The 27,852-nt window shown below is 29.4% G+C and overlaps 1 protein-coding gene across 1 annotated transcript in view; it reads right to left on the bottom strand.

The window, feature by feature from the left end:
- Window positions 1-27,852, bottom strand: part of LOC129971778 (uncharacterized) — an 85,487-nt gene that overhangs the window by 49,870 nt on the left and 7,765 nt on the right. Inside the window, exons 6-13 of the mRNA XM_056085755.1 lie at window positions 27,110-27,237; window positions 26,128-26,274; window positions 23,989-24,121; window positions 22,393-22,548; window positions 22,179-22,264; window positions 20,775-20,938; window positions 1,032-1,162; window positions 78-280 (exon numbers count right to left, since the gene is read on the bottom strand). Coding sequence (XP_055941730.1) covers window positions 78-280; window positions 1,032-1,162; window positions 20,775-20,938; window positions 22,179-22,264; window positions 22,393-22,548; window positions 23,989-24,121; window positions 26,128-26,274; window positions 27,110-27,237 — 1,148 coding nt within the window. The remainder of the gene's footprint in view (window positions 1-77; window positions 281-1,031; window positions 1,163-20,774; window positions 20,939-22,178; window positions 22,265-22,392; window positions 22,549-23,988; window positions 24,122-26,127; window positions 26,275-27,109; window positions 27,238-27,852) is intronic.

Raw genomic sequence — 27,852 nt, 5'->3', positions numbered from 1 at the left:
CCAGATTACCAGATCTACGTATTTCAGCTACAATGTCGGAGTATATGACGGTTGATATACAATTAATTTTAACCTACCGATTTTGATGACGTGTTATTCTCATATTTGAAATCTTCGAGCAATTCTTGACAAGCAACATTATCTTCGACCGTCGTAACATTTGAATTATTTGACGGTTTTACCATTGCGATAATGGCAACACTGAGGTTGACTCGCATGGCATAAACATTGAAGAATCCAAAGAAACCCAGAAGAGCGAATACATATCGGGCTGGTATAGCTGTAAAAGATGAAAGTATTAAAAATTACTCGTATGGAAAAAGTTATGATAAAAGTAGCAAGATTAAAGACACAATGTTGCTTTTATATTTGAGAAATATTGTAATTTTCAAATATATATAATTTTGAGATTTTCCTTGATTTTTAAATTTTAAATCTCTCTAACCCCGACAACCATCACATTTTTGGAATGTATGAATCACGTTTGTGAAAGCATTGAATTTTATTTCTGATTATTGAAAGAATTGACTGTCTGTCGGTCTGTTCGTGAATTTGTGAAGGCTAAATGCAATAAGCTGTCATAAATGAAATATTGATAGATTGCAGATCTATATTGCAGATCTATATCAAATTTTGAATCCAAAAGAAAAAAAAGAAAAAAGTTTCAAGACATTCGAAAAAAAAAGGCTGAGGAATATTTTCTTACTAACCTAAGTAATTATATATGCTTTGATGGGAAGAAAATCAGAAAATATAGGCTGCAGGTATCTCTGATTTTAATCAGATTAGAGAGCAATCAAGTTGTTCGTGGAAAGCTATGAGGTGCGCCATTTTACCCAGTCAAATAGTTGAATAAAATATTTTTATGTTAGAATCTGAAAATGATTCTGACACAGGGCATATTTGAGTGAAATTTAAATTCAAAATACAGCAATTGATACTTCATGTAATCGTAATCGAAATGTGATTCAAGTCTAGTGATCAAGGATGCCACTTGATACCGTAACGTCGAATTATTACTCGGATTTCACCAAAAGTATTCAAAAGGAATGTTTTGAATGAACTTGCTGCGAGTAACGAGGCGCCATCCTGCATTAGAGTTACATGTAAAACAGCTTCATGAACAACTTCATTCAATTGATTTGGTAGCAATGGGAACCTGCTGGAATGAAATGAAGAATCAACTTGGTATCCTATTTAACTATTTCTACTCGTGTTTTGCTAGATAAAATTTTAAATCCCATGTAAACATTGTTCTCCTTCCGACAACCCATGTAAAAGAACGGTTTATCTATCCAATAGGGAATGAATAATCTCCGGGACATATATGACTTTTAGGACCGAAAAGGTTAAATATGCTTTAAATTTAATTTCAGAGCTTTCCATCGATGAATTTTACAGTAACAAACAGTTTATCTAATTAAAAATCTAATTTGTTTCCATCAGATCGCCATTATTTATTATCATTCATTTCTTTTTTAATTATCTTTAAAATTTTAATGTACTTTTGATGTATCCAATATATTATTAAATATTTGAATTAGTAATTCAATTTATCGTATTTTTCAGTAAATTTTTTTAACGTTTTCTAAACTGAAAAGATTTTAATATGCTGTTTTAACAGGATTTAAGAGACAGTTTATTTTAGAGAGGCAGGAAAATTTCGTGAATTAACTCATTTTTGTTTTAAATGTCTTAGAACAAAAATCAACGGAAATGTTGTTTCACGTTATAAAGTTAATTTTGTGCATTAAATATATTGTTTCGGTCATGAGTTATTTACATTAAAAAACTACACTAACGTAAAAAAAAAAAAAAAAAAAAAAACAGAAAATGTATCGAATCCATGATAAAAATTTTAAAATTTTATTTTTTAAAATGCGCTGAGTGAATAAATATAGTGAAATGTAATATTGTGCATTGACTGAATAAATATTGTATTCTGCAAAATTCGCAGACAAAAAATATTCCTACTCTAAAAATGATATTCTGCAATTTCATTTAGTAATATAATAATCAAATTTCAAAAGAAGGGAGGGGGTGAAAATTATATAGGAAAAGAAGAAGAAAACTTATTTTGTGGCAATTGATTCTAGAAAAAATATTAAAGAGCAAGACTCGTGAACATGACGGTCTTCGGAAAATGAATACAGACTCGATAGTTAGAACAAATTGTTAACTTCAAATTTAATTTTTTTTTTTTGAAAAGCGACTATTATTTTGCCATTTGAAATTGTAGAATAACATTTTTAGAAAAGGATCCTTTTTTGATTCTTGAATACTGACTGATAAGAAAAGTACTTAGAGACATTTTACGACACCCTATTTCTTTCAACAAAATCGAAACTTTTACCAATTATTGCTTCAATATCACACGCACTTACGTGAATTTCCAAAATTTTAATTAATATTAAAAAAAACTGAAAGATATTTTTCAAATTAGAACTTAAACAAATTGTTACTGAAGTAATTAAGCTATCATTATGTTTTATAACTTATCGTATAGGTTATTTTATTACATACAACTTTATTTTAAATTTTTCCTCTAACCATTTTTTCAGCGAAACCTGTTTTGGTTTGCTAGCTCAACAACTTAAATTAATAAAATTGCTGTTATGTAATTTTTCCAGGATAAATACAATTCGACAGGATGAACAAAAAATGTATTTAATGTTTTCGCATTGCACGGATATAAATTCAATCATTAAAACATCAAAAGGTCGTAAATAATCGTAAAATATATTCAAAACATTTTAAATTAAAAAAAATTGTAGTGAAGTAGAATTGGTAGTACTGAGAAGCTTATTTTTTGAATTTTAAAGTGACCCCTAAAATAGCTTTTGCACTAGTTTAACTTCCATTAAAAAAAAAAAACTGAAAATATTTAATTAAAAAATATTTTAATCAAAATTTTGTCTTAAATTTTGAAAAGTAAACACCTACTGCTTAAGAAATAACTGCCTGCTTTAATTTAAGAAATAACTGCGGGCCATATTTGGCACTTGAAGCCTTGTAGAGCGTTTTAAATGATTTTTTTTTCGTCATGCATGTAGGATAACACAATTTACAAGTAGTATGCCAATTTATAAACATCATCAAGTTACAAATGTTAAATGTAAAATAACATACCTTTCTTAACACTCTGTATGTCTGTCATGTTTCAGCATTAAGCGCTTCACTTTTTTCTGATCCATAAATTATAGCGTAGATCTGAGCGTAATTTTCTTTTTCATCACTTTATACGTGAATAAACTATTCTTGATCTTTCTTTCTATCATAGCATCTTTTAACAAGACGAGAAAAAAAAAATGTTTTTTAAAGTTGGATTTGTTTCTAAATCTGTCAAATAACAGATTGACAGAACAACTTCGCCATATCGAACCTTCTTTTAAAATACATTTATCAAATGTTGCTCTTTATTGATAACCTTTCGGCTTTATCGAACGTATGCGATATGAGGTGAAAAAATATTAGCATTTTTTTAAAGGGAATCGTCTTGTTTTTATTAATGAATTGTGATAAATATCTTAAGGCATTTTTATCTTAAATATTGCAAAGTATCGTTATTTGTAAACATGCAGTATCATTTCTGTTCCATATGTGCGTTATTTTTTTCACACAAATATTTAAAATAAGAGCTTTCCTTCTAGAAAAAAAATCTTGATTATCGTAGTATTTCTCAGAATGCTGGATAATAATATTTACTTTATTATCCTGAATTAAGACATATATATATTTCTCTCGATTTTATTTAATTCAACGATAGTATTAAAGTTCCATCGAAATTTATGTTCCTGAAAATAAAATTTCTAAAAAAATTTTGAATAAAAAATACACAAATAACTTTCGTTTTAGTTAGATTAATGTCCCATTTCGTAATATTTAACAACTTTTTTGGATAAATTTTGTTTTCAATTTTGATCATAGTTCAGAAAAGAAAAATAAAGATTGAATAAGTTTAATAATAAAAGGTATAAAACTGAAAATTCCCATATTTGCTAAATAGTGATTTTATTAGGTGGGAAGTAAAGTCAATAAATTACATTTTATATATTCTAACGTATCTCTAAATTAATTAGAGTGTCTTCTGAAATTTTCAAACTGCCTTACATCCTCCTTCTGCATTGAATAGAAGAATTCGAAATCTGTCAGAGATTAATTTTTTTCTAGATATTTTCTGCAAAAAAATATTGAGAAAAGCAGCAGAAAAATAAACGCAGGTGGAGTCGCATCGCAGGCAATGCGGCTAATGTTAAAATTAAAATCAGTCTTTTTCATTAGTCATATAAATTGTTGAATGCATGCATTGTTGAAGTGAAATTTGTGGATCTTGAACAAAACCTTAACACTATGAGAGCTCAGATTTTAATATCCCTCACATAAATGTTTCGTGGAATATAATGAATAAAACCGAATATGCATTTTGGACATCTATGATATCTTTTTTGATTGTTTGAAGCCAAAATTTGGCTTAGCAATACAATTTTATTGATAAGATTACATATCAAATTTCATTTATGCAAGTCATTTTATTATTATTTTTTTGTTATCAATTTTACACATGCACAGACAGACAGATCTGGTCAAGTCTTATATGGATATTATTCAAAATCTGAAAGAATCTATACTTTAGATGCTAAAACTGTGTATTGAATATTTTACATCTAACTTTTTAAATTTAGCAGTTATTGAGTTTGCTTGTACTCGGATAATCAGATAGAGAAACTTCGAATGGAATTCGTTTAAAATTTGACAGAAATCTGCAAATTTGAAGTAGACCACATATCAAATTTCATTCGAAGCATTTTTGAGTTATTTCATGCTCAGACGGATATAGGCAGCATGGTTTTGAATACTTGTTCTGTACTTCGTGTATGAAAAAGTAAAAAAGTAAAAACTGGTAGATAGAACTGAAATAAGTAAAATACGTCTTCTTGTCTTGGGTAATGGAAATATTGTTCCAGTTATTCCATAAAGCAAGTAAATAATAATATTTTATAGAACAGATGATTAATATCAACATCCTGTTTTTCAAAATTCTTCGTAAATAGGATTTAAAATAGTTAGAAATTTATTTGACCAAGAATGATAATTATCTGATATTTCGTATTAGTGAACGAATATCTTATTTTATACTGATAACTGCTGGAGAATACAGTGTCATCAATAAATTCGTGCAGTTTATAATACTCAATTTTCAAAAAAAAGTTTCATTTCCAAATTATTTTAGCTGAAAGAAAATAAAAAAATATAAAATATGATTTATAGTTCGCCACAAACTTTTTTATGCTTTGAATTAAAAAAAAAACGAAAACTATTTTAGACCTTCTTTAAAATGCAACTAAAATAAGAACATGAATATTTGAAATTCACCATTTTAACACTGCTATTAATAATTCTCTATTTAGAAACAAAATATTGAGATTGTACCAAAATTTCCAGAGCGTTTTTTTCTTGTATTATATTTTTTACACAACTTCAACAGAAACTAAACTTTACTTACCTGACTTAGGTTTACATATTTCAGCTGATGGTGGCTTTTTTTCTTCAGTAGCCATATTTATTTCCTATTAGTATCATGAGATTCTGCAGCTTGAAGAGCTTGAAATGTTACGATCCTGCAATAAATTGAAACAAAATATTAAAAAAGAGTATTCGTTCCCCCCCCCCCCATTTTTTCTTTGTCGTAGAAAATACTTGCAAAATATGATTCTTTTTCTCTCACATTAAATTTCTTTCTTTGAAAAGGCTATGCTAAATCAGTTTTTCAGAAATAATTTTAGAACCAAAACAATTATTAAATCAGTGCAGTAACAGAAGTATGCAGTCGATTCATGTTTTGGATGAGATATACGGGAAATGAGGCGTGCCATCTTAATTTGACTATGTAGGGGTAAAAAAAAAAGAAATTCATAAAACAGATTTATTAATCTGCTATTAATTTGTCCTTTTTCCATGTAACTGTAATGGTGATTGATTTCTCTGTTTCTGTGACATTGGACAAGCACTGAGTGGTGACACAGAAATAAATTTGAAATGAATTAAATAAGAACCCAGTAATGCTATTTACAAAAGATTTTAATCAATGGCGGATTTGGACATTTTCGGCCCGAAAAGTAATTCAAATTTTGGTACCCCCTTCAGAAAGGTTAACTTAATTTCACATTTTAACACATTTTTTATTTAATTAACATTAATTGTTTATTTTAATAATAACTTTGTAATCAATACACACACACACACACACACACACACACACACACACACACACACACACACACACACACACACACACACACACACACACACACACACACACACACACACACACACACACACACACACACACAAACACAAACACACGGAAAAAAGACTAAAGTAAAGAAATTCTCGAGAAAAATATAGATCATTAGTTACTGAATTTTCATACAAAATTTTATTATTATAGCAAAATAGAAGAAAGTAGTTCAAACAGATATAACATAAAAAATTATTATTTTATAGGATTTGTCAAATGGAATGTAATCTAACCAGTCTGATGAATAATTAACATTCCAATATAAGTTTTAGTTTAGTTTAGTTATATTAACGTCCCGTTTGAAGCAACTCAAGGGCTATTTTTCGACAGACCTCGTAATTTTGAACCGCGGTCAGATGACGAGGACGACACCTGAACTGGCACCCCCCTCTCCGCACCACACCACACCAGCGGGAGGACATTTGGTCATAACGGATTTAACGTGCAACAGACCCTCTTACACGACGGTTCTTTGGCGGAATAGTGTCTCGAACCTGAAACCCTCCGGCTCCTAGCCGAGACCTTACCACCAGGCCACCGCGACCTTATTCCAATGTAAAGTAAGCTGGTATTTATTTACTTTTTCTTTAAAAGTGACTTCAATAATTTTATGTAAACAGACATTGTTGTCCTAATATTTCACCTACATACACTCTTCAGTAAATGTCTAAGTACAAACACTTAATAAATAATCAAGAATAAAAAAACAAACAAAAAAACACACATATTATATTGATAATTTTTTTATTATAATTTTTTATATTCTTTATTGAACTCATTCTATTTTAATACAAATTTCCGAACTATAATTTACATTTTTTTTGCAAAAATGAATTAAATTTAAAAAATTTAAGAATAATGACCAGAAAAGTTAGCGCTCTCTCTCTTCCTCTCTCGCACTCACGCGCGCGCGCACGCACACACACACACACACACACACACATACACACACACACACACACACACACACACACACACACACACACACACACACACACACACACATTGAGCTTTATTATAAGTGTAGATATAGATATTTCTTATGTACTTGTTACCTTTACTATTCACCTCCTTGCGACAATTCAAACTATTTAAGAGAGCAAAAGGCTCCAGTATTTACTTACAGGATTTTTGTCTTTTGAATTAATTAGTACTTCGATACATTTAAATATTTATTGACCATAAATAATGCAATTCCATATAATAGTAAAACAAATTATTGTAGGCGAAGGGCCAAAATAATTTAATGAATGTAAACAAAATCACGTGCAATGAGTTATAGGATTCAATCTTTGAAATCTTTTAGGTCAATATTCAACTAGTACTGACCTATAAAAGAATCCTTGGATTGATTATCACCTCGTTTCAAGTCCAAATAAGAGTTTGTGGAAGCTGACTTTATAACTTTGAACCGTTGTCTGATGAATCTGTTCGCAAGTGATAAAATGCCCATAAGTATGACACTTAACTGAATGCAATATCACTTATGAACGTAGAATAGAGTAGGAGGTCAAGCGTGGGCTTTCAAAGTTTCGAGGACATCTCATCTCATAGAAATAACTCATGCATAATTTCAGCCGGAAAAGGCTTTCTCATTAATATACGAGCTCCATTTGTTATATGAGAATGAAAGGAAAGTGTAAATTAATACATTGTGGTAATGAAAAATAATAAAATAAGAAGGAAAATAAATTTGCAGAATATATTAGAATTCACCCTCATAAAGGTGTTGTCTCGCCGCATAAAAATTGTGGATTTTGATATTCCGAACACCAAACATCATTACAATTCTGAATTTTACTTTCTAATACTCTCTCAAGAGCGTTTCGTGCTGTGTAATATAGCAAAGGAAATTGAATTTCTATTGTGAATACTTTATTTCGACCAATTAAAGCTAAAATTTGACAAGTAACTTCAATTTTAATTTTAAAAAAAGTCAGGAACCAAATTTCATTTATCTAAGTCATATTTTTGAATAATCGCGTTTACATTTATGGGAATTTACAGATTGAAAAGTTGTCATATTTTTAATGAATTTCGTTCAAAATTTGATACTGACTTACAATTAAATTCTAACACTGTGTACAGAATTTTATCTACCTAGATTTTTGTATTTGTAGATTCCAGCGGTGGGTTTCGTTCAAAATTTGATAAAGATCTATAATTTTAGAGCTAAGATCATATACTAATTTTTTTAGCTTAAAGGGTTTTTGAATTACTGTTGCTCATAGATAGACTGTAGGAATGATAAAGATAAAGATATAATGCCAAAAAATTATTTTTAGTATTCAAGATTCTTTCAAAATCTGGAAGTCGAATTATTTAACAGATACAATAGTTTTTCTTTGTATAGCACTTCGCATAAGAGGGAGCAAAAGTTATAGAAACGATAAACCGATTTATAACTTAAATACAAATAGAGAAAGGTTGTATTCAATGCCTGATATTTGAAAAGTTATCTTTATAAATCTCTTTCTTAATATTGGTTCCGAATTATCCAATTTATATATATATATATATATATATATATATATATATATATATATATATATATATATATATATATATATATATATATATAAGCATTATTTTTTATGTGAAGCAGAATGCAGTTTGAAGACAGTGAAAAGATTTTTTACATTTTTTAATTCTTTTTAATCCATCGGAAAAGCATAATTATTTACAAGCAGAGACGCGGGCAAGACGTCCGCCACAGAGCAGCACAAAAGCCGAAGTGGGGAAGAAAAAAAAATTATCCCTCGTCTTATATAACATGAGATATGGATAGGGAAAATATTTCTTTACAGTGCTAATATATTACGGGATTTCGATAGGGATTTTCGTTACACGCGCGGAGAAGGTAGGGGAAACACAGGGAGATTTTAAAAAAGAATTTGCCTCATTAGCGGTATTTTGTCTCTTCACGCGGAGTGCGGGAAAGTTAGAGTTTTAGCTGATTCAGCAGTTTAACAAAGCTTCTCTTGAATTAATTAAGTAGAGACAGTGGAATTGAATCACGAAATAAGAGAATATTTTAGAATAAAGTTACTATGGGCTAAATTAAGATAAAATCTTGAAAATTAATTAAATTGAAATTAGAGTTAAAATATCATTATATATATATATATATAAGGAACCCAAAAATAATAATAATGAACTTATATGTTCTTACCTTATAAGCAGCTTAGGAAGTTGTTTGGAAGTTAAAGTCTCGAACAGAAACACACTAAACCGAAGATTTGATGGGTACATTACTCATGAAAAATTAAACCGGCAAATATTTCTAAAAACTAATTAAAAATAATAAAGGAAGTCACCCAGACTAAAGTAAATTTAATAATAAGCACTTGCATCAGAGTGATAAATATATCCCGTTGCAACAAGCGAGGGAATGAATTCGAATCGTGAAATTTGCGTAACAAATAAGCCGAGAGCAAACATGGAACCGGTAAAACCACTTAAAAAACGAAACAAAACAGAGCTACGTATATTTGTAACTAGAGAAATCTTTCTGAAAAACAATCTTACGTTCCAGTTCCTGAATTAAAATTCAAAGAACTAAGATTTTGAAATGATTCTTTGAAATAAAATAGTTTTTAATGATTGTAAAGCATATAAATGCAATTATGTATTACTGATAGCTGAAATCCGAATTAATTGACGAGTTCAGTTATGTTAATGTTAGATTTGATGTCTAAACTTACTATAAAATTTAATACCTTACAATATAGATAATCGCACAAGAAAAAGAATAAAATGAAATTCAAATTTTGGATCTTAGGATTGATTTGTTTGTCTTGTTTTTCTTATGATTCGATTTCATCGGTCTTTGCATTTAATCTTAATTATTTTTATATCGTAATTTACAGAAAGAATACCTGCCTAAGCATAATCAAAAACAACATTTGAAATATGTTATATTACTAATAAGAAAAAAGCAGCAATCTTCTGTTCTTCTTTTACACCTAGTTGTATAAAGGAAAACAATTGTTATAAAACTGAGTTTAAAAGTGACTTTAAAAAAATTATTAAAATTTACGAAAAACTGCAGGGTGATTAAACTGGTATCAATGAAAAGCCAGATTTTTGAAATTCAGTGTCAAAAATTTTTTTCGAGCTTTATTCTGATCAGGAGTCAGTTCTTAAACGAAGACCGTTAGAATTTCGGTTAATTTTAACTAATTAAAATGTTCCAAAACACCTTTTTTTATCAGTACCAGCTACCGAAATGTAATAACGTTTGAAACTGGAAACTCTAGGTTCAACTTTCTGCTTTGAGGGAGGTTTTGAACGATTTTTTCATCATACATAGCAAATGACATTTATAGATAGTATGCTAACATATGTATATAAAAATTGAATATAAAATTTATATATATATATATAAAATTGAAAGTGTGTTTGTTAAATATTTTCACACCTCTTGACAAATTCGAACTATTTGGTTTACATGTTTCTTTGTACCTAGAAGGATTATTGCACAATTAAAAGTTTTTAGGATTCTTTCAAAGGACTGAAATGGGAGTTGGAAGATTATATGTTTTCCACCATTACTTTTGAACAAATTAGTGCTAAATAATGTTCTTATACCACCTTAAAATTTAAAAATTACCTATATAATGAGATCAATTACCTATATATATATTACTCTGATTTTCAAGCATCTTTTCACTGTTAATTTTAACGTAATTTTTATCAATCAGTCGCGTGCATCTTTCAGTGCTAATGCTGCTTTCTAAAGAATGTTTATTTTATTGGAATCAAAGGAATGCGAAAAATAAAAACAAAATATACTCTCGCTTTAATTAAATTGCTGTTATTGCAGTTTCTTTAGTTAATATGAACCTAATTAGCTAATGCAAAATATGCACCTAATTTTGTCGGCTATTTCAACACTATTAAATTTTTTTTTGCTATCATTTAGCATACCATCTGTGTTTTTATAACTGCTTCCATAGCCTTAATTTGCTGAATAAAATTATCTTTTATTTTACTTGATAAATTTGATATTTTGATTGCATTATTTTTGAGCCAAATGGCAACACTAAAATTGCTGTTTAACTCTAAGTTTTAGAGTTCTAATTAATTATTATTAATTAAGGTCATCGATTGTAAAAGTTCTTTAGCAGTGAATCAAAGAATTCAATTCACTGCTAAACATAAATTTCTTTCTCAATATTTTCTGCAAAAAAAAATATTGAGTTGTTGAATGCATGCATTGTTGAGGTGAAATTTAATTAGACTTGTAATTTCTCTTTCAAACAGCTAATTTAGCAAATAAGATAACACTTTCAAAAAAGAATTTTGCTCATCATCTTTAAAATTTAATCAGTTATTTTTAGATTCATCTCGTCTTATTGTAGCAACGAGCATAAAGTTTGAGCTAAAAGCACTTGAGAATCTACAATATCATATTTCGTCAGCATAAGCACCAAAACATTTTTACGAATTTGTAATATTGTTTCTCTGTGCAGTTCCTTGATAAGATAGAAAGTTTTATAGATAGCTTTAACGGATATTGAATATTTAGTGGCAAAAATGAAAAACTCAAAATATTTAAGAATCTTGATGATACCACGGTTAGGACTCAAGTTCCGAAGCTTGTTTTAGAAGGTTCTTTTCCTTTTTAAGGAAACTATAAAAAATTTGGAGAGAGAACTGAGAGTAAGTCAGATGAGTTGAGTTTAAGCGGATTGTATATACAGTGAAATCCAGAGACTGTGTGATTTAGGGAAGTCTCACTTTTCAGTTTTCTGTGAGCGTTTTGTTCTATTGTTACTGCTTAGTAACGATCTGCCGCTTCTGCGCTGCAAGTATTGTTCTAATGCACTGTTCTAGTGCTATAATTTGCTAATGTGTACGCTTGTTTTGGTGAAGAATAAAACGTTATTATTTGTTATTGAGCCTATTGAACTTTTCATCATACACCCACGAGACAGATTCTTTTTATGATTTTCCATAATAAAATTTAACCTCCGTTGAATTTGTTTAAACCTCTAAATAGACGCCATCTTTCATTTGGGAGGTTTAGTGTTATTTCCAACGTCACAAGTATGAAAAGACACCTAAGAAACTTAAATAGGTCTAAGTGATACTTGAACGTATTTTAAAGTAATTGCTCTTGCAAGTGATTTCAATACAGGGGGTAAATATTTAAAAAGCTCTAAAGCTTATCTTAAATCTTTTGTAATCATAATGACGCTTATCATCTGTGGAGTAACTAGTTAAGCCCCCGATATCTGTTATACTGGCAACCCGAAATCTATTTTAAAAAATTGCGATAAGGCTCTATGCAATTTGGTACATTATTTTGTGATAACAATTTAATATTTATTAAAAGAATATAATTTTTTAAATGTATATATCCATCAACTATGGCTAATGCAGCCCGAAAGAAAATTATACTGTCAATCAACAGTGACTGATGCGGAAGAATGAACGCAAAGTACAGAGTCAGTCGCCGGCGATTGACGAGGTATAAAATGAAAGTATTTTATCAGTCAACTGTGACCGACGTAAAAATGGTGGAAAGGTTAGGGACAGTCACCGGCGACTGACAGGTATTTAAGTATCAACAGACTTCTTATTTTCTAGTATACGAAGTATCGAGAAAACATTGTAATCTTCAAAAAGTTTGAACTCGAGATTTTGATAAATCTCCATGCTTTAGACCTCCTACAGTTTGAAAAACCAATTTTTGGAAATGCCTGTCTATCTGTCTGCCTGTGACAAAGGCACATCAAAAATGTTTTGAGATAGAAATATGAAATTTGTATACCGTCTTTACACGAAATGTGTAGATTTCTGCCAAGTTTTGAGCAAATTCTGTTCAGAAGAAGTATATCTGTCTAGATATTCGAATATAAGTTATCATTATAATTACAAAACGAAGAGAGCTAGATGGATAAAATTTCGCAGACAGATTTAACATTTATAGTGTGGACACTTATTGAATTTTTCGAACCAAATCCAACAACGGGTTGACCGTCTGTCGATCTGTACTTTCAATGTGATAACTCAAAAACGCATTGACTACGTCAAATTTAGTGCGTAATTTTGTACCTATAAATATAATTGTCTGTCGAATTCTTGTTTCAATCGGAATTTAACCGCACCTAATATACAAATTCGGTTTTCTGATAATTTTAAATGCATACTTGGGATTAATCATCACAACATTCGTCAAAGATCACACGATAGATTCAGTAAAAATATTCAATTATCACCAAAGGATAATATTTCGTAAGTATTGTACACTAGTGCTATGCATAGTGTATGGGATAATACCTTTATTAGAGAATATGCGAGAAAGGTCTGAGGAGACGACTCTGGATGGTTAAGTTTTTTAAAGCTTGAGCAATTTTAGATTTTTTAGGTAAAACCAAGCCGTTTCGAATAATAATTAATCTTTACACTGTGCGAGGTACATGAGTAATATGAAAATATTTACAAGAGTGAATTTAATTCTCTACTCATCACAAGTATCGATCCTGTATTAAACCTAATAATAAGGAAAATATACTATTACAAATTTTAAGAATTTTGTAAAATATAATTTTATTTTATATTTTTGAGTAAATTCTATTTCAGTAAAAGAAATAGATTTTGCTTTATAATTTTAGAAAAACGAAGAAAGGAAAAATGTTTAATAAAAATGAATTTTCTGAGATAAAATTGCCTAAAAAATATCAAAGATCATAGGTTAAAAGACCTTTTTGTATTAATTGCTCACCATTAGCATGTTGTTAATACACAAATACAGATTTTCTAATACTGCGAAGCACAGAATGCTTATGTGGGGAGCTCCAAAATTGAAAATCTGAGCACTCGTCACAGTCTTACGCAAGTTCAGCAGTTTAATGCTAGGATATGGAGAGGGTAACAATTTTATAACACCAAAAAATTTCGGACAGACCATTCCCGCAGGTTATTTTATGTTTTCCTGGAATGTAGTAGGAAAATGTCTTTACGGTTCTCTCTTTTTAAGGAGAAATAAATACGGAAACATTGTAAGACACTTCTTTAAACAATATGATCATTTTCTAATCCTTGCCTAAGTAAAGACGATTGCTATTTCAAATTAATAAAAGTAATGAAATATTAATAAATTTAATAATCAAAATATGAATTATTTCAATGTTGTCATTTTATTTTTTTATGATTTAAATGCCTATATATAATAAATAAACATTTTAAATGGTTATTTTATTAAATTTTGGATTCCTTTTCAATATATTCATTAGCAATTGTTCCATTCATCTTTTAACATTTTTTGAGCGATATAATCAACCGTATTTAATTAACGTGGACGACTTCTGGATAATATTCTCCTTTTCTACGCTTTTATGTTACACGTTTTAGCCTAACTAATTTAACGTCCACTGAGACCGATCTGATGAATTATCTCCTATAAATAAATATTCTATCCTAAGATTTCCCGACCCCGTAGTTGGGACATGAGACTCCCTTTACAGAACATCTTCAACAGAAAACACTCACAATATGAAATATTAAGCTGGGAAAAAATTAAAATTTTAAACAAAATTTGAAAAATTTGTTTTCATTACTCACTTTTTTGTTAAAGATTTTTATTTAATTCGACTTTTTTCATATTTCTAAAGATGGGATTTTATACCAGATCTTCCTCTCACTCTCTGATAGATATGTCTTGTTGACGTAAAAATTTTCATATTTATGTATCCTCGATGACAATATTTTCAGAAATTGATTATCATTTAATCATTAATAAAGCTGAATTTCGATTTCATTCTAGTGGCGCCACCACGTGCTGAATTTAAGAGACAACAAATCTCAAAATTAGAGATTAGGAAATACACACACACACACACACACACACACACACACACACACACACACACACACACACACACACACACACATATATATATATATATATATATATATATATATATATATATATAGCTCAAAATATCATTAGTAAAATCAGCTTTCAATAATCTCCATTGATTTAATTTTATTAATTAACTTAATATTCGCACAGCTATAGACAATAGAACTTTTCGAAAAAAATTATTCAATTTTTTTTAAATTTATATGATTGTAATCGGTATAATAATTCCTTCTGTTGTTTCAACTACATCACCATAACAACAAGATTACATGTGTCACATTTCTCCAGCCGTTTTCAGTTAATCGATACATATAATGATCATAATATGGTAAAAGAATTCTTACCTGATTGTACTGAAATACCAGAAGAATTCTAGTAATAAATTTACATTAGCATCTGTCTTTGATGATGATTGTTGCTATATTTTAACCTCATTAATGAATAGCAGTATGTGGGCCGATCTAAGGAATTCATTGTTTGATTTAGTGATAATACTTCCAAACTCAATTGTTTCGTATCGTTATCGAAAAACGTCAGATTAGAGTCTTTTGATTTCGTCACGATTCCATGCATAAGTTAAATTTCGACATATTAATGAGTGTTTTTGAATTTTAAGACAATTAAAAAATCGTTTCTTTTATTAAGAATTAAGATTTTCTGGAAAAAAATGCCTTGAATGAAAATCTCTAACATATATATGATTTATAAACCCATTAAAATGCATATTCTTCGACAAATACGCTTATCTTCAAATCCCCAAAATCTGTCAAGTATTTTGTAATAAAATTTCACCCCCCCCCCCGTACAAAACACGCAGCAATATTAACTCCTAATTGGGTTCATTCACAAAAATACTGTTTACAATTATTTCGCCATTTCCGCGTTTTAGAAGAATTTTCTCGTTTGTTCTTATGTTTTTACTTTTTTCTTCTATCGTCAAAATTTATTCACCAATTATAATTTTTTTTCCAAAATTAAAATTTTATTTGCAATATAATTTGTGTTTTTTAATAAGCCAAACCAAGTGATTGTTTTTAGTATCGTTTTCTTTCTTAAATTGAAAATGCGAATCATTTTGATTTCACATCTGAAACGTGATCTTAATAAATGTGAATTTTTAGCGATATAAAAAAAAATCAAACAATTCAAAAGTAGAAGATATTATAAAAATAAATCAATACATATTTTTTGCTGCAGCACGTTCTTTGTTTTACTCATTAATATTTAACTTCACTTGTTTCAAGTTTGTCATCAATTTCTGTTTCAATAAAAATTTGTTAGCCATTTCTCTTTAATTTAATGATGATCAAGAATTTTGGAAATTTCTGTACATATATATGCTCTATATGAGAACATACTATTTTAACATTTCCAAAATTTAGTTATCAGTTAATCGATTAATTTATTAATTTGATTTCATATACAGGGCATAAGAAATTTGATTCATATCTGATGATTAATCTGAAAAAATAAATTGATTCTATAATAATTTTAAAAACGAATCAGAAATCAAATATAAAAAGGCAGAAAATAATTAAAATATCATTTTTTATCATTAAAGTTTAATCATTTTCTTTCAAATCATTAAATGAATCCTTTCTGCTTTCATTTAAATAGCGATGACGGAAAATTACAGAAATGCATCGTAAAATGAATCGAAAGGTGTAAAACTTTTAAAATAGCATGAATTATAAGCTTATCAAAAGTTTAATCTTAAAAATATTTTGCTGCAGAAGCTATTAAAACCAACTTAGATATATTATTTAATTGTATAATTTTAGAAACCATTAGTCCTAATGAAACAGTTGATATACAAAGACTTACATGTATCATTTTACGAATTATATCATACTCAGAATTGTATGAATTTTTTATAAATTTGAAATACAGCTTTGGATTATCACTTGGCAACCATTTTAAAACATACACACATAAAAAAAGAAATGACAAAATTGAGAATAACACACATTTCTTATCACGTTAATACAAACCTGTATTATTTGAATCGTCAAAATGCGTGTGTCAACTGGCTAAAATGGATAAAGATAGTCAGTCTATCACTAGTATTATTTACTGCTCAATGTACAACTGAAATCAAAAAGTACTGCTAATAAAGAGAAATAAATCATATTAAGAACTTACGTAAATATTTTTGATTATACTGCATTCTCTGTTATGTAATCCATTGACAATATAGAAGTGAGCTCATGAATTTAAAATAGGAAAGTGTCTGGATGTTTTGGAGTACGTACGGAAATCCGCTGACTAAAGCAAAAAATCAATCCATCGCTTATTTAAATAGAACAATAGCGGAAATGGTCAGCAATACAAGCTCATAAAACTAGGAGTTTATTTTACAGCTTTGTTTCGGAGGCCTCAATCAAGCAAATTCGGCGCCACAGAGTCACCGGATTATTGAATGCGAATACAAAAGAAAAATCAATATGGTCAATAAATTAAAATTAATATAAGGCGCTATCTAAAAGGTTAAATTAAATTTTCAGTGCGTCTTGATTCTTTGCTTTTTGCTATTACACTTTGAGCAACCAAAAACTTAACTTTTATTTATTTATTTTTTGCGCCATAAATAGTCTAAGAACCAATATTGAAATTTTACTTTATGAAGCTTCATTTCTGTCTTCTACGAGACGATTAATAGCTTCTAATGTTTTTCAGAATAATGAGACATATACTTACAATTAGCAGTTTTATTAGAATTTGAAGAATTCAAATTGGACTTCGATGACAATACACACTACATTGTAAGCACACGACTGTAATTTGGTAAAATTAATATGAAATTCACTAGAAAACAGGAATAATAGAGTGAAAGGAAGACAAACACTCATGACAAAGATTGAGTGCATCAAAAGTGTGGCCAGGGGGTCTGATGCGATCTTGAAATCAAGGTCAACACTTGCTCAAATGCAAGGTCAACAAGTATGAAAAAGCAGAATTTGAGAAGCGAATGTATCAAATCGAAAATAGCCAATACAGAAAAGAAAAAAAAATCGTGATATGTCTATTATATTATAAAAAATTGTCTGTAATCGGAAAAATATAAACCTGTACCATTCTAGAAATAACGTCGATATATATATATATATATATATATATATATATATATATATATATCGACGTTATTTCTAGAATGGTACAGGTATATATATATATATATATATATATATATATATATATATATATATATATATATATATATATATATAGATCGCCAAAAAAGTATGCGGGCACTTGCTTGTTACTGCTCGTGTAAGGAAAAAAAATGTCATTTGATTTAGAAGAATGTCTCCATTAGGAATATGTAAACTGCATTCGTACAAAAGGTTATCTACATGTTCATTTTTGTATAATCTTCAAAATTTCCAACCGCAACCCGTAATTTTTTGACTTTTAAGCTGATTTTGCACAATGATAAATTTCCAGGTATAAATTTTTAGACAAATTGGTTCAAAATAACCAGATATATACGAGAAAACAGATTTAGGGACTGTCTCAAAGTATGAAAATGTAACAAATCTGTCATTCTAACAATATTTTCCTTTACTCAAGCTTTCATTTCATTCAATAATATATTAACTATGCTCGAAGAAAAATTAATGTTTTGTAATCCATTAAGTTATTAATAATGAAACAAGATGAAGTAAAAATTCGAAATGCATGCTTTTATTTACATACTTAATTGCAAATAAATAATATTGTCAATACATTTTTTTTAAATAATCAAACATTTTGGACAGGCTTAACAAGTACAATGTTAGTAAAACTAGCTTAAATTAAAAGTTTTGAAGTATCTGTAAAACAAAGATTTGTTTCACAAGTTTTTGAGATGCTTTTCCTGAAATAATCTTTTATCAGTGAGCAGCAAATAAGGTCAGCGTACTGGAGTAGGGGTAGCACGTCTTTCCCGTGATCTGGGCGCCTCGAGTTCCAGTCCTGGTTCGGGCAGGCTTGTTCTCTGCCCTGTGTTCTGTCGGCGAGGTGTATGAAAGAACCCCTACAGTAAAAACGGGGTTGTGCAAGCCAGTGTGTGTGTGTGTCATCTTCATATGAGCTAAAGCCAGACTGAAGGGGTGCTGAGGGGTCCTTTCTCTCAGACGCTACTGCACCTCTCTTTCCACAGTGTCTTGGATTTGGTTTGAATTGGGATATAATCCAAAGGGGGATAAGCAACAGCTGCCCCCCCCCCAAAAAAAAACTACTTATGCTGCTGATTTGCACGCACAGATTTCCACTAAATACAACATTTTAAAGAATTTCTTTAATACCGAATATCTTTTTTACCAAACAGATTATTGAATTTTAAAAGAATTAGAAATTTTATAAACTTTTATTTCATATTTTTAAATATATATTATGGATATCTAGTAGCAATGCAGTTGCTTTTGTGTTTAATTCAATAATGTTTTATTTATAAATATAATTCAAACTATACAAATTTTGTACTTATACAAAATTTTACTTTACCGCTTTTTTCATTATTTAAATATTTCACAAATAATTTCTTTTATTGTAGTTGGTTCCCTGGTGAAACTTCGATTGAAATGTATCGGAGTAGAATCTGTTACATGCATCAATTTTTTTCACCTCATTTTAGCATTTATTTTAGAGAAAAAAAAACAATTATCTTAATCTTTAGCAACGTTGAAAGATATATTTCGATTTCCGTTTCTTTGTAGTGATTTTTTTCATCATTGCCTGAGAACCCTTTTACGAAAATGAGATGCCCCTCCCCTCCAAATGTGAAAATCATATGTCGTCCAGAAAACTTTTGGCTGTTGCTGCTGACAAAAAAATATACAAAATATACAGAAATATATAAGTTGCCTAAATTATAAGAATTCTAAAAGATATATCGAATGAACATCTTGCTGTGTACGTTGAGAAATGATTTTCAATCCAGAGTTCTTTATAGAAGCTTTCTTTTCAAACCTTCTTTCATGGTACAACAAATTTGTGTTTTTTTTCTCTGTTAAATTACCTAATACCGAGAAAAATTTCAGTTTGCAGTTCTTTATAGAAGCTTCCGTTTTTTTATTTATTCTTTGTTAAATTATCCAATAGTGAGAAAAATTACAAATTGCATTTCTTTGTAGAAGCTTTCTTTCTAGTTTTTTCCCCCCTTTTAAATTACCTAATATGGAGAAAAATTTCAAACTGCAGTTCTGTATAGAAGCTTTCTTTTATTTATTTATTCGTTGTTAAATTATCCAATATTGAAAAAAATTTCAAATTGCATTTCTTTATAGAAGCTTGCTTTCTAGTTTCTTTTCTGTTAAATTATCTAATATGGAGAAAAATTTCAAATTGTAGTTCTTTATAGGAGCTTTCTTTTTTTTTTCTGTTAAATTACCTAATATCAGAAAAATTTCAACTTGCAGTTCTTTATGAAATTTTTCTTGTTATATTTTCCCCTTCAATTACATTACCTTACGTTGTGAAAGAATTTATAAACTGCAGTTCATTATGGAAACTTCTTTCTAGCTTTTCTTTCTTAAATGCCTACATGAGGTGAAAGGCTTTTCGCTAAGCAGTTCTTTATTTCTTATTGGCCAGAAATTTCTTTCATAAAATCGCGTTTTTCACAATTTAGTATTTGTTTCATCTTGGAATGGTTTCTTATGATTAGTTTTGGGACATTCTAGCCAGGGTTGCAATTCAGCTGAGCAAAATACATTATAAATAATTCCTGTAACAATGAAGACTGTTGAAGCTGTGATGAAAACAATTCCCCAGTTTTTTACAGTTTGCTGAAATAAAAACTAAATGTTAGTTAACAATAGCTGTATCAACTTTATCAAGAAAAGTTATATCATCAAACAATTTTTCCATAAAATATTTTCTTTTTTTTATTTAATGAAAACGCTTAAAAATATTTATTTAATTTTGATGAAAAATTAAAGTTTAAAACTAGCATTATTTTCGCATTGTTTGATATAAATAATTTTTTAAACAACTTATATTTTATGAAACTCTTTTCAATGTTTTTTCTGATATTACGTATAATATGACTTTGCTGATTTTGGAAAAAAAATTATTTGGGGAAAATTGGACTTATTGGAATTATCTATTGCGGAGATAAATAATTAATAATTTATTACGGACTTCGCATGATAGCATTAAGTCAAGAGACGGAATGAAGTGCGTGAATGTTATTGTAAAAGAAACATTTTTTAGTAAAATTATTTACACTGTAAGCAACATCGACACATCACTCTTAAAGAATACATATTCTTCACGGACTGTTTTACGATTATTTCGATTCATAATTTTCTTTTGTTCGTATAGTACAAAAATGACGTGTCGCCATCTATGGGTAGACTAATAAACTATATATATATATATTCTTGTCATTGATGATAAATAATATAAAATAATTCATAAGACTATGATAATTTGTAATAAATTGACCTTTTAATTTCTGAATATTTTGAAATTTTTTTAATTTGTAGGAATGATTCTTTTCTTTTATACAATGTGCTTATTATAGCTTCTATAACTTCAAAGATAGGCATATAATTCCAATTGGAAAAATTCCTGAATGAAGTAAATAAATAAATAAATAAATACTGTATTTTTGTTCGAGTCAAAAAGTACTCAGACAAGAATCCGCGATATCTAAATTTTTATATAATCCCTAATTAAACTAGTCATATTTGGCAAAATATATTTGTAATACTAGTATTTTTAAAAAAATTCAAGAAACTGACAGAATTATGAAAGGTTGAATGTCATAATTTTAAATCATTAACGATTGCCTCGAAAAAAATCCGTCAATCAATAGATATTGCTGGACTGAGAATGCTGTTCATGGTTTAAAATAATGGAATTCAAGCTTTCATAATCCAGTCAGCTTTAATCGCAACAGAGCAGATTCTTTTTTGTTTAAATTTTTAAGAGTGTCAGAAATGAATGAACCTTAACTTTCAAAGAGATATTTCACATAAATAAGGCTTCAAAATGCCTTATGCGATAATAAACACTTATTACCCCATCTTTAATGATCCATCCAACGAATGCTGGAACAAGGAAACCAGTAAAACTAGCAAGGCAGTTCGAAATTCCATATGTTGTACCTGCAAAATATATTGATAAAGAACTTGAAAAGAAAAAAAAATTCTGTTTGAGTAAGTACCAATAATGTTCTATACAAGAACGTTATTTAAGTGATAAATTTATAACAAATTGAATTTTAAAAACTCACCAGCAAAATCTGGGCTCATATCGACATAAGTACAAACGAATCCAGAAAATGCAAACCCATTCAAGCCCATGGCCAGAGACAACAAAATTACTATTGTTAAAGGATCGCAACCAATAAATGCTACAGTAATTATACATACAGCCGGTCCAAAGAAACCTGCAATTTCAAGATAATTTAGTCAGTTTTGTACGCAATATACCTGGTATACTACTATATTAATTTTACTGGCTTAGATCAATTACTTTCAAATTTCCGTACAAAAGAACATGGAAAAGGTTATTTTGTTTAAAATTTGAAAGAAATTTATAAATATAATATAATGATGATATAATAAATTTCATCCGCCATCATTTCAAAGAGATGAACTGTAGCGATTGAGTTTTTGATAGCACTGCAATGTATAAAGCTTTATTAAATTTTTTCATATACAAAATGAGAAAAAAAGGCTCAAAGCTATTAAAATATTATGCATTTGATATTTGTCACAATCTGATGCATAAAAATAATTTCTTAAAAGAATCACGAACAATGACTTAAGCGTAATAGATTTAATTAAAAGTAAACACAACTAGTGTTCCCAGCGAACCAACTGGTTGTCAAAGGTGGCTAGTGAATAAATAAGTAAATAATTAAAAATTTGGTGTAAATACAATACATTAAATTTCATTTGTTTAACTAATTTCTTTAAAAAAAGTTTGTATACACAGATTAACAAACTGACAGATATGATTTCAAAATTGATTTTTTTAAATCTCATTGGGTAAAATTTGAAATTCCTCAGATTCTCTACATCGATTCATTCTTTTATCATACTTTTCTGTTATAAATTTTGTATATAAAAAAAAAAAAAAAAAAAAAACAAGAATTTTTTAAAAAAATCTGTTTTAGCCTTCTAATATTTTTAGTATCACAACAGCACCATCATAATTAAAAGAATATACATCTATGAAAAACTGAAACATAACCCTTTTTTGGCTTTGATGTATGTATTTCCTTAAATGATGTATCCAAAAAGTATTAGTCATTTAAAACTCAAAGGAAAAAAAAATTCCAAATCAAATAATTTGGTGTCTTGAAATCCTCTAGAACGCTAGATGAAAGGATGCCAATTTTATTGCGCTTACAATAAAATTAATTTCGAATAAAAATACAGTGTGAATGCAAATGCAATTTACAAATTGTTATAAATCGTTGTAGACCAGAGAAAAAAAATCTTGGCTTCAGGACCTGAGGATTTAAGGTTCGAGACTTCAATTAACCGATGAACGGACATTTAAGAGTCTCTGGTGCACGTTGAATCAGTTTGGGTCATACGTTCTCCCTCTGCTATAGTGAGGAAGTTGGAAGAGGAAGGGCCAGTTCTGGTGTTGTCCTCGCTCTTTATTTTCGCCTCAAAAACACAAAGCCCTTACCAAAAAAAAAACCGTAATATTGCTTTAGAATAGAATGTTAATATATCTAATATACATAACCGTAAACAAACTGTTATAAAAATAGAAATTACAATATGGAATTTTGGTTTATTTTTGTGTTTTCTACTTCCTGTAACAGATCATACGTTTTATTTTGAAACACACTGTATATCTATATACCAACCAATGGAATTAAGGATCTTTCGGATAACAGTGATTCGTAGCTTCCCACTTTCTCGTAGTTTGTCAGCTATGATACTGGCAATGATCGAAACAATTGAAAGCATCAGACTAGGCAGTGATGACAAGAGACCATTCTAAAACAAAAGAGAGAGAGAGAGAGAGAGAGAGATTATAAAAATTTTCAAACATATTTGAATAATTAAAATTATAAAAATTCATCAAATATACAGCATTAACTCGCTTTTACTTTCTCATCTTTAACTTTCTCCAGTCATTCACATTTTATCTTTATAGATATCCTCTTATTTTTTTAAATTTCACACATATTAAAATCTTCTAATTTACATGTATGAGAATTTTTGCTTCCTATTCGAATCACAATGTTCCAAATCAAATATAATCTTAAATGAAAGAGACATGAACTCAGTGAAGAAGTCCCTAGCAAATACCACACAGAGAATTTGTTTTCTTGTTCACTATTTTTAAATGTTGCTTTAGAATCATAAAAACTTTTCTTTTATGCTGTTTTAACAATACTGGCCTCACGTGGTTATTCTTTAATTTTTCTAGACATTTCCAGTGAGAATACCTCTAACAACAAGCGCAGTGAGTGAGTGATCTTTGACTGAACAAAGTAAAACTTTCAATGACCGCTTTCAAGTATTATTTGTTTCCTCTTATGATTCGTCTTGTTGTGCAAAGTGAAGTAAAAATTACTTTCAAGAATCCTGATATGTTTTGTTATCAAGGAACGCAAGCTGAATGAGGATAAATGAACTTAATAAAAGGTAAGTGGTCCTTTCTCCTGCGTTACGTGAGAAAAAGTTTTAGCTCATGGCTTCACGCAAACAAATAATTCATTTTATGAAGCGTCTTTTTAACCTGAAAACATGATTTTGTAAAGCCTTGTAATATTTTTTCATGTCATTTTGAATTTATTTAACTACTAACTTCGATTTTCATTGTTAGATGGCGTTGAAAGCAGTTTCACGAGTAACATAAAACCCATTTAATATAGCAAAGTATGACTTATATGATCCTGTTATGCTTTGTGGCTCTGGGAAAGCAATCTGAACTTAATAATAGGTAAGTGGCCCTTTCTTTCGCCACGTGAGAAAAAGTTTTAGCTCACTGCTTCACGCAAACAAATCATCCTTTTATGTGTTCTGTTCTTATCATTTTACGAAGTGTCTTTTCAACATGAAAATGTGATACTGTAAAGTCTGTAATATCTTTTTCATCTTGAATTAATTATTTTTATTTTGAATAAATTGAACTGCTTATTTCGAATTTTATTGGTAGATGGCGTTGTAAGCAATCCTCACGAGTAACGTAAAACCCATTTAATATAGCAAAGTATGATTTATAGGATCCTGCTATGCTTTGTGGCTCTGGGAAAGCAATCTGAATGAGGATAAATGAACTTAATAAAAGGTAAATGGTCCTTTCTCTTGCGTTACGTGAGAAAAAGTTTTAATTCATTGCTTCACGCAAATAACAAATAATCCTTTTATGCGTTCTACTCTTATCATTTTATGAAGCGTCTTTTCAACCTGAAAAGATGATGTTGTAAAGCCTTGTAATATTTTTTCATGTTATTTTGAATTTATTGAACTGCTAACTACGATTTTCATTGGTAGATGGTGTTGAAAGCAGTTTTCAAGAGTAACGTAAAAACCCTTTAATGTGTTTATTATTGTTTCCGCTTATGACTTGTCATGTTACAAATTACTTTCAAAAATCCTGGTATGCTTTGTGGTTCAAACAATCTGAGTAAGGATAAATGAACTTAATAAAAGTTAAGTGGTCCTTTTTTCCCTTTACGTGAGCCAATTTTTTAACAAGGACGCAAACAAATAACTTTTTGTGTGTTCTATTCTTAACACTTTATAAGGTATCTTTTCGTTTTGAAATGACGATGCTGTAAATCCTTGTAGAATACTGTTTTATCTTACTTTGAATTAATTGAACTGTTAACTACGAATTTCATTGCTAGATGGCGTTGTAAGCAGTCTTCATAAGTAACATAAAACCCATTAAATATAGCAAAATATGACTTATATGAAAGTAGCTGTGTTTAAAGGGGACAGAGAGGCTCACGACTATCGAGAGATTTCATAGTAAATAACAGCAAACGTACCTGATGTATATCAAAGTGTAGGATCTGGGATAGATACATCGGCATTTCTATGATGAGTGTATAAAATCCCCAGCACTCCCCAACATGCGTGACGAGTAGAGCCCAGAAAGGGACTGAAGTCAGTATCTTTCTCCATGGTGTAGCAGGCTTTGAAAAAAAAAGCGAGGAAAAAAAATTGCTGAAAAATATTTTCAATCTACCACTATTTATAAAATAGTTTAACTTTTAATCAGGAAATGAATGCATATATTTTCATGAAATAAGGATGCAAATATCTATATATTATTTTCTCATATTTATTACTATATTTCGATATATATTTTCTCACTTCCATGATGATGGTGATGATGTCGTGTCCGCGTTACCACGGAAAGGGGGTGCAATAGCTTCTGAGGGTAAAGACCCCTGAGCAAGGCATATGACAGAAGTTTGACTTCTAGCTCATATGAAGATGACACACACACATTCGCTTGCACAACCCCTTTTTACACGGGGGCACATTCACACACCTCACAGACAGAACACAGATGAAGAACAACCATGCCCGAACTGGGATTCGAACCCGAGACTCCCAGATTACGGGGAAGATGCGCTACCCTTCTGCCAGGGCGCCGGCTTCTCAATTCCTTATTTTTCTATTATAGAAGCAAGTTACACACAACACTTATGACAGCATCGTAAGACAATAATTTTTTCAAACCAGTTGTAATGTTAAAGCGGCTGTAGTCATACGTTTGCTGTTACTGTATTTCCAGTACTGGAAGGACGTATGAATCACTGAATACAAGTGCTTATTTTTTATTATTTTGAAATGTTAAAGAAATTGTAATATCAGATATTCTTTTGCAAAAATTAGTCTGGTATTTTTTATAATTCTGTAAGTATTTTTCATTAAGTAAAGACAAAATGATGCGTAATATACAAAATATCTGAGAAGAGATATCCAATAGCAAAAAGTGAATTATATCTAAGATATACTCACTCGAATTCGTTTTTCTTCTTGGCCTTGATTTATGAGAAGAAGCTCCGTTTTAGAGATACGTGGGTGAGAATCGGGCGTTTCGGATACCAGGTATGTCCACAGGAGGAACCAAAGGCAGCCCAGACTACCTAAATAAACAAAACTGGTGTTTTTATTTAAGAATGGACTAACAAAGAAAGTCATCAGTCTATATTTTCTATTTCATAATCAAATACAGATGCCATGCGCATAAAAATTTATACGTTCACAACCTTTCTTATTTTCCCTTTACCCAACAAATCTGCTAGAAGTAATAGGCTCTCATTAATTTTTGCAAATTTTTCACAGATTACAGGAAGTAGTAGTTGGTAAAAAATAATAATTCAATCGTTAAAAATAACAGCTTCTCAAAAAAAGAGTGACATTTTTTTTATAAGGACGAAAATTAATTTTCTGCTTAAATAAATTTTTAAGTGGTGAATTTTGATGCCATTTATTTTGCTATAAATCTTATTTACAATAAATCGTAGACTCTGAAAATTTTGTTATGAATTTTATTTTACTTATTTAGTTATTAATAATGGCTTATTAGGTTTATTAGTTTTCATCAAATACAAGTCTTTCCTCTTGAAGTTTCTAGTAGGACGCGATTTTCATTTGCTACAAATTGAATAAACCAACAATCCAATGAAACCTATGAATGTTTTCAACTATTTATGTTCCTATAAACCACATACAAGCTTTAAAAATAATTTAAAACTGAG

This window comes from Argiope bruennichi, chromosome 6 (assembly GCF_947563725.1).
Source record: "Argiope bruennichi chromosome 6, qqArgBrue1.1, whole genome shotgun sequence".
Classification (NCBI taxonomy): domain Eukaryota; kingdom Metazoa; phylum Arthropoda; class Arachnida; order Araneae; family Araneidae; genus Argiope; species Argiope bruennichi.
The sequence above is the reverse complement of the archived record's forward strand: the minus strand, read 5'-3'. Positions and strand labels throughout refer to the sequence as shown.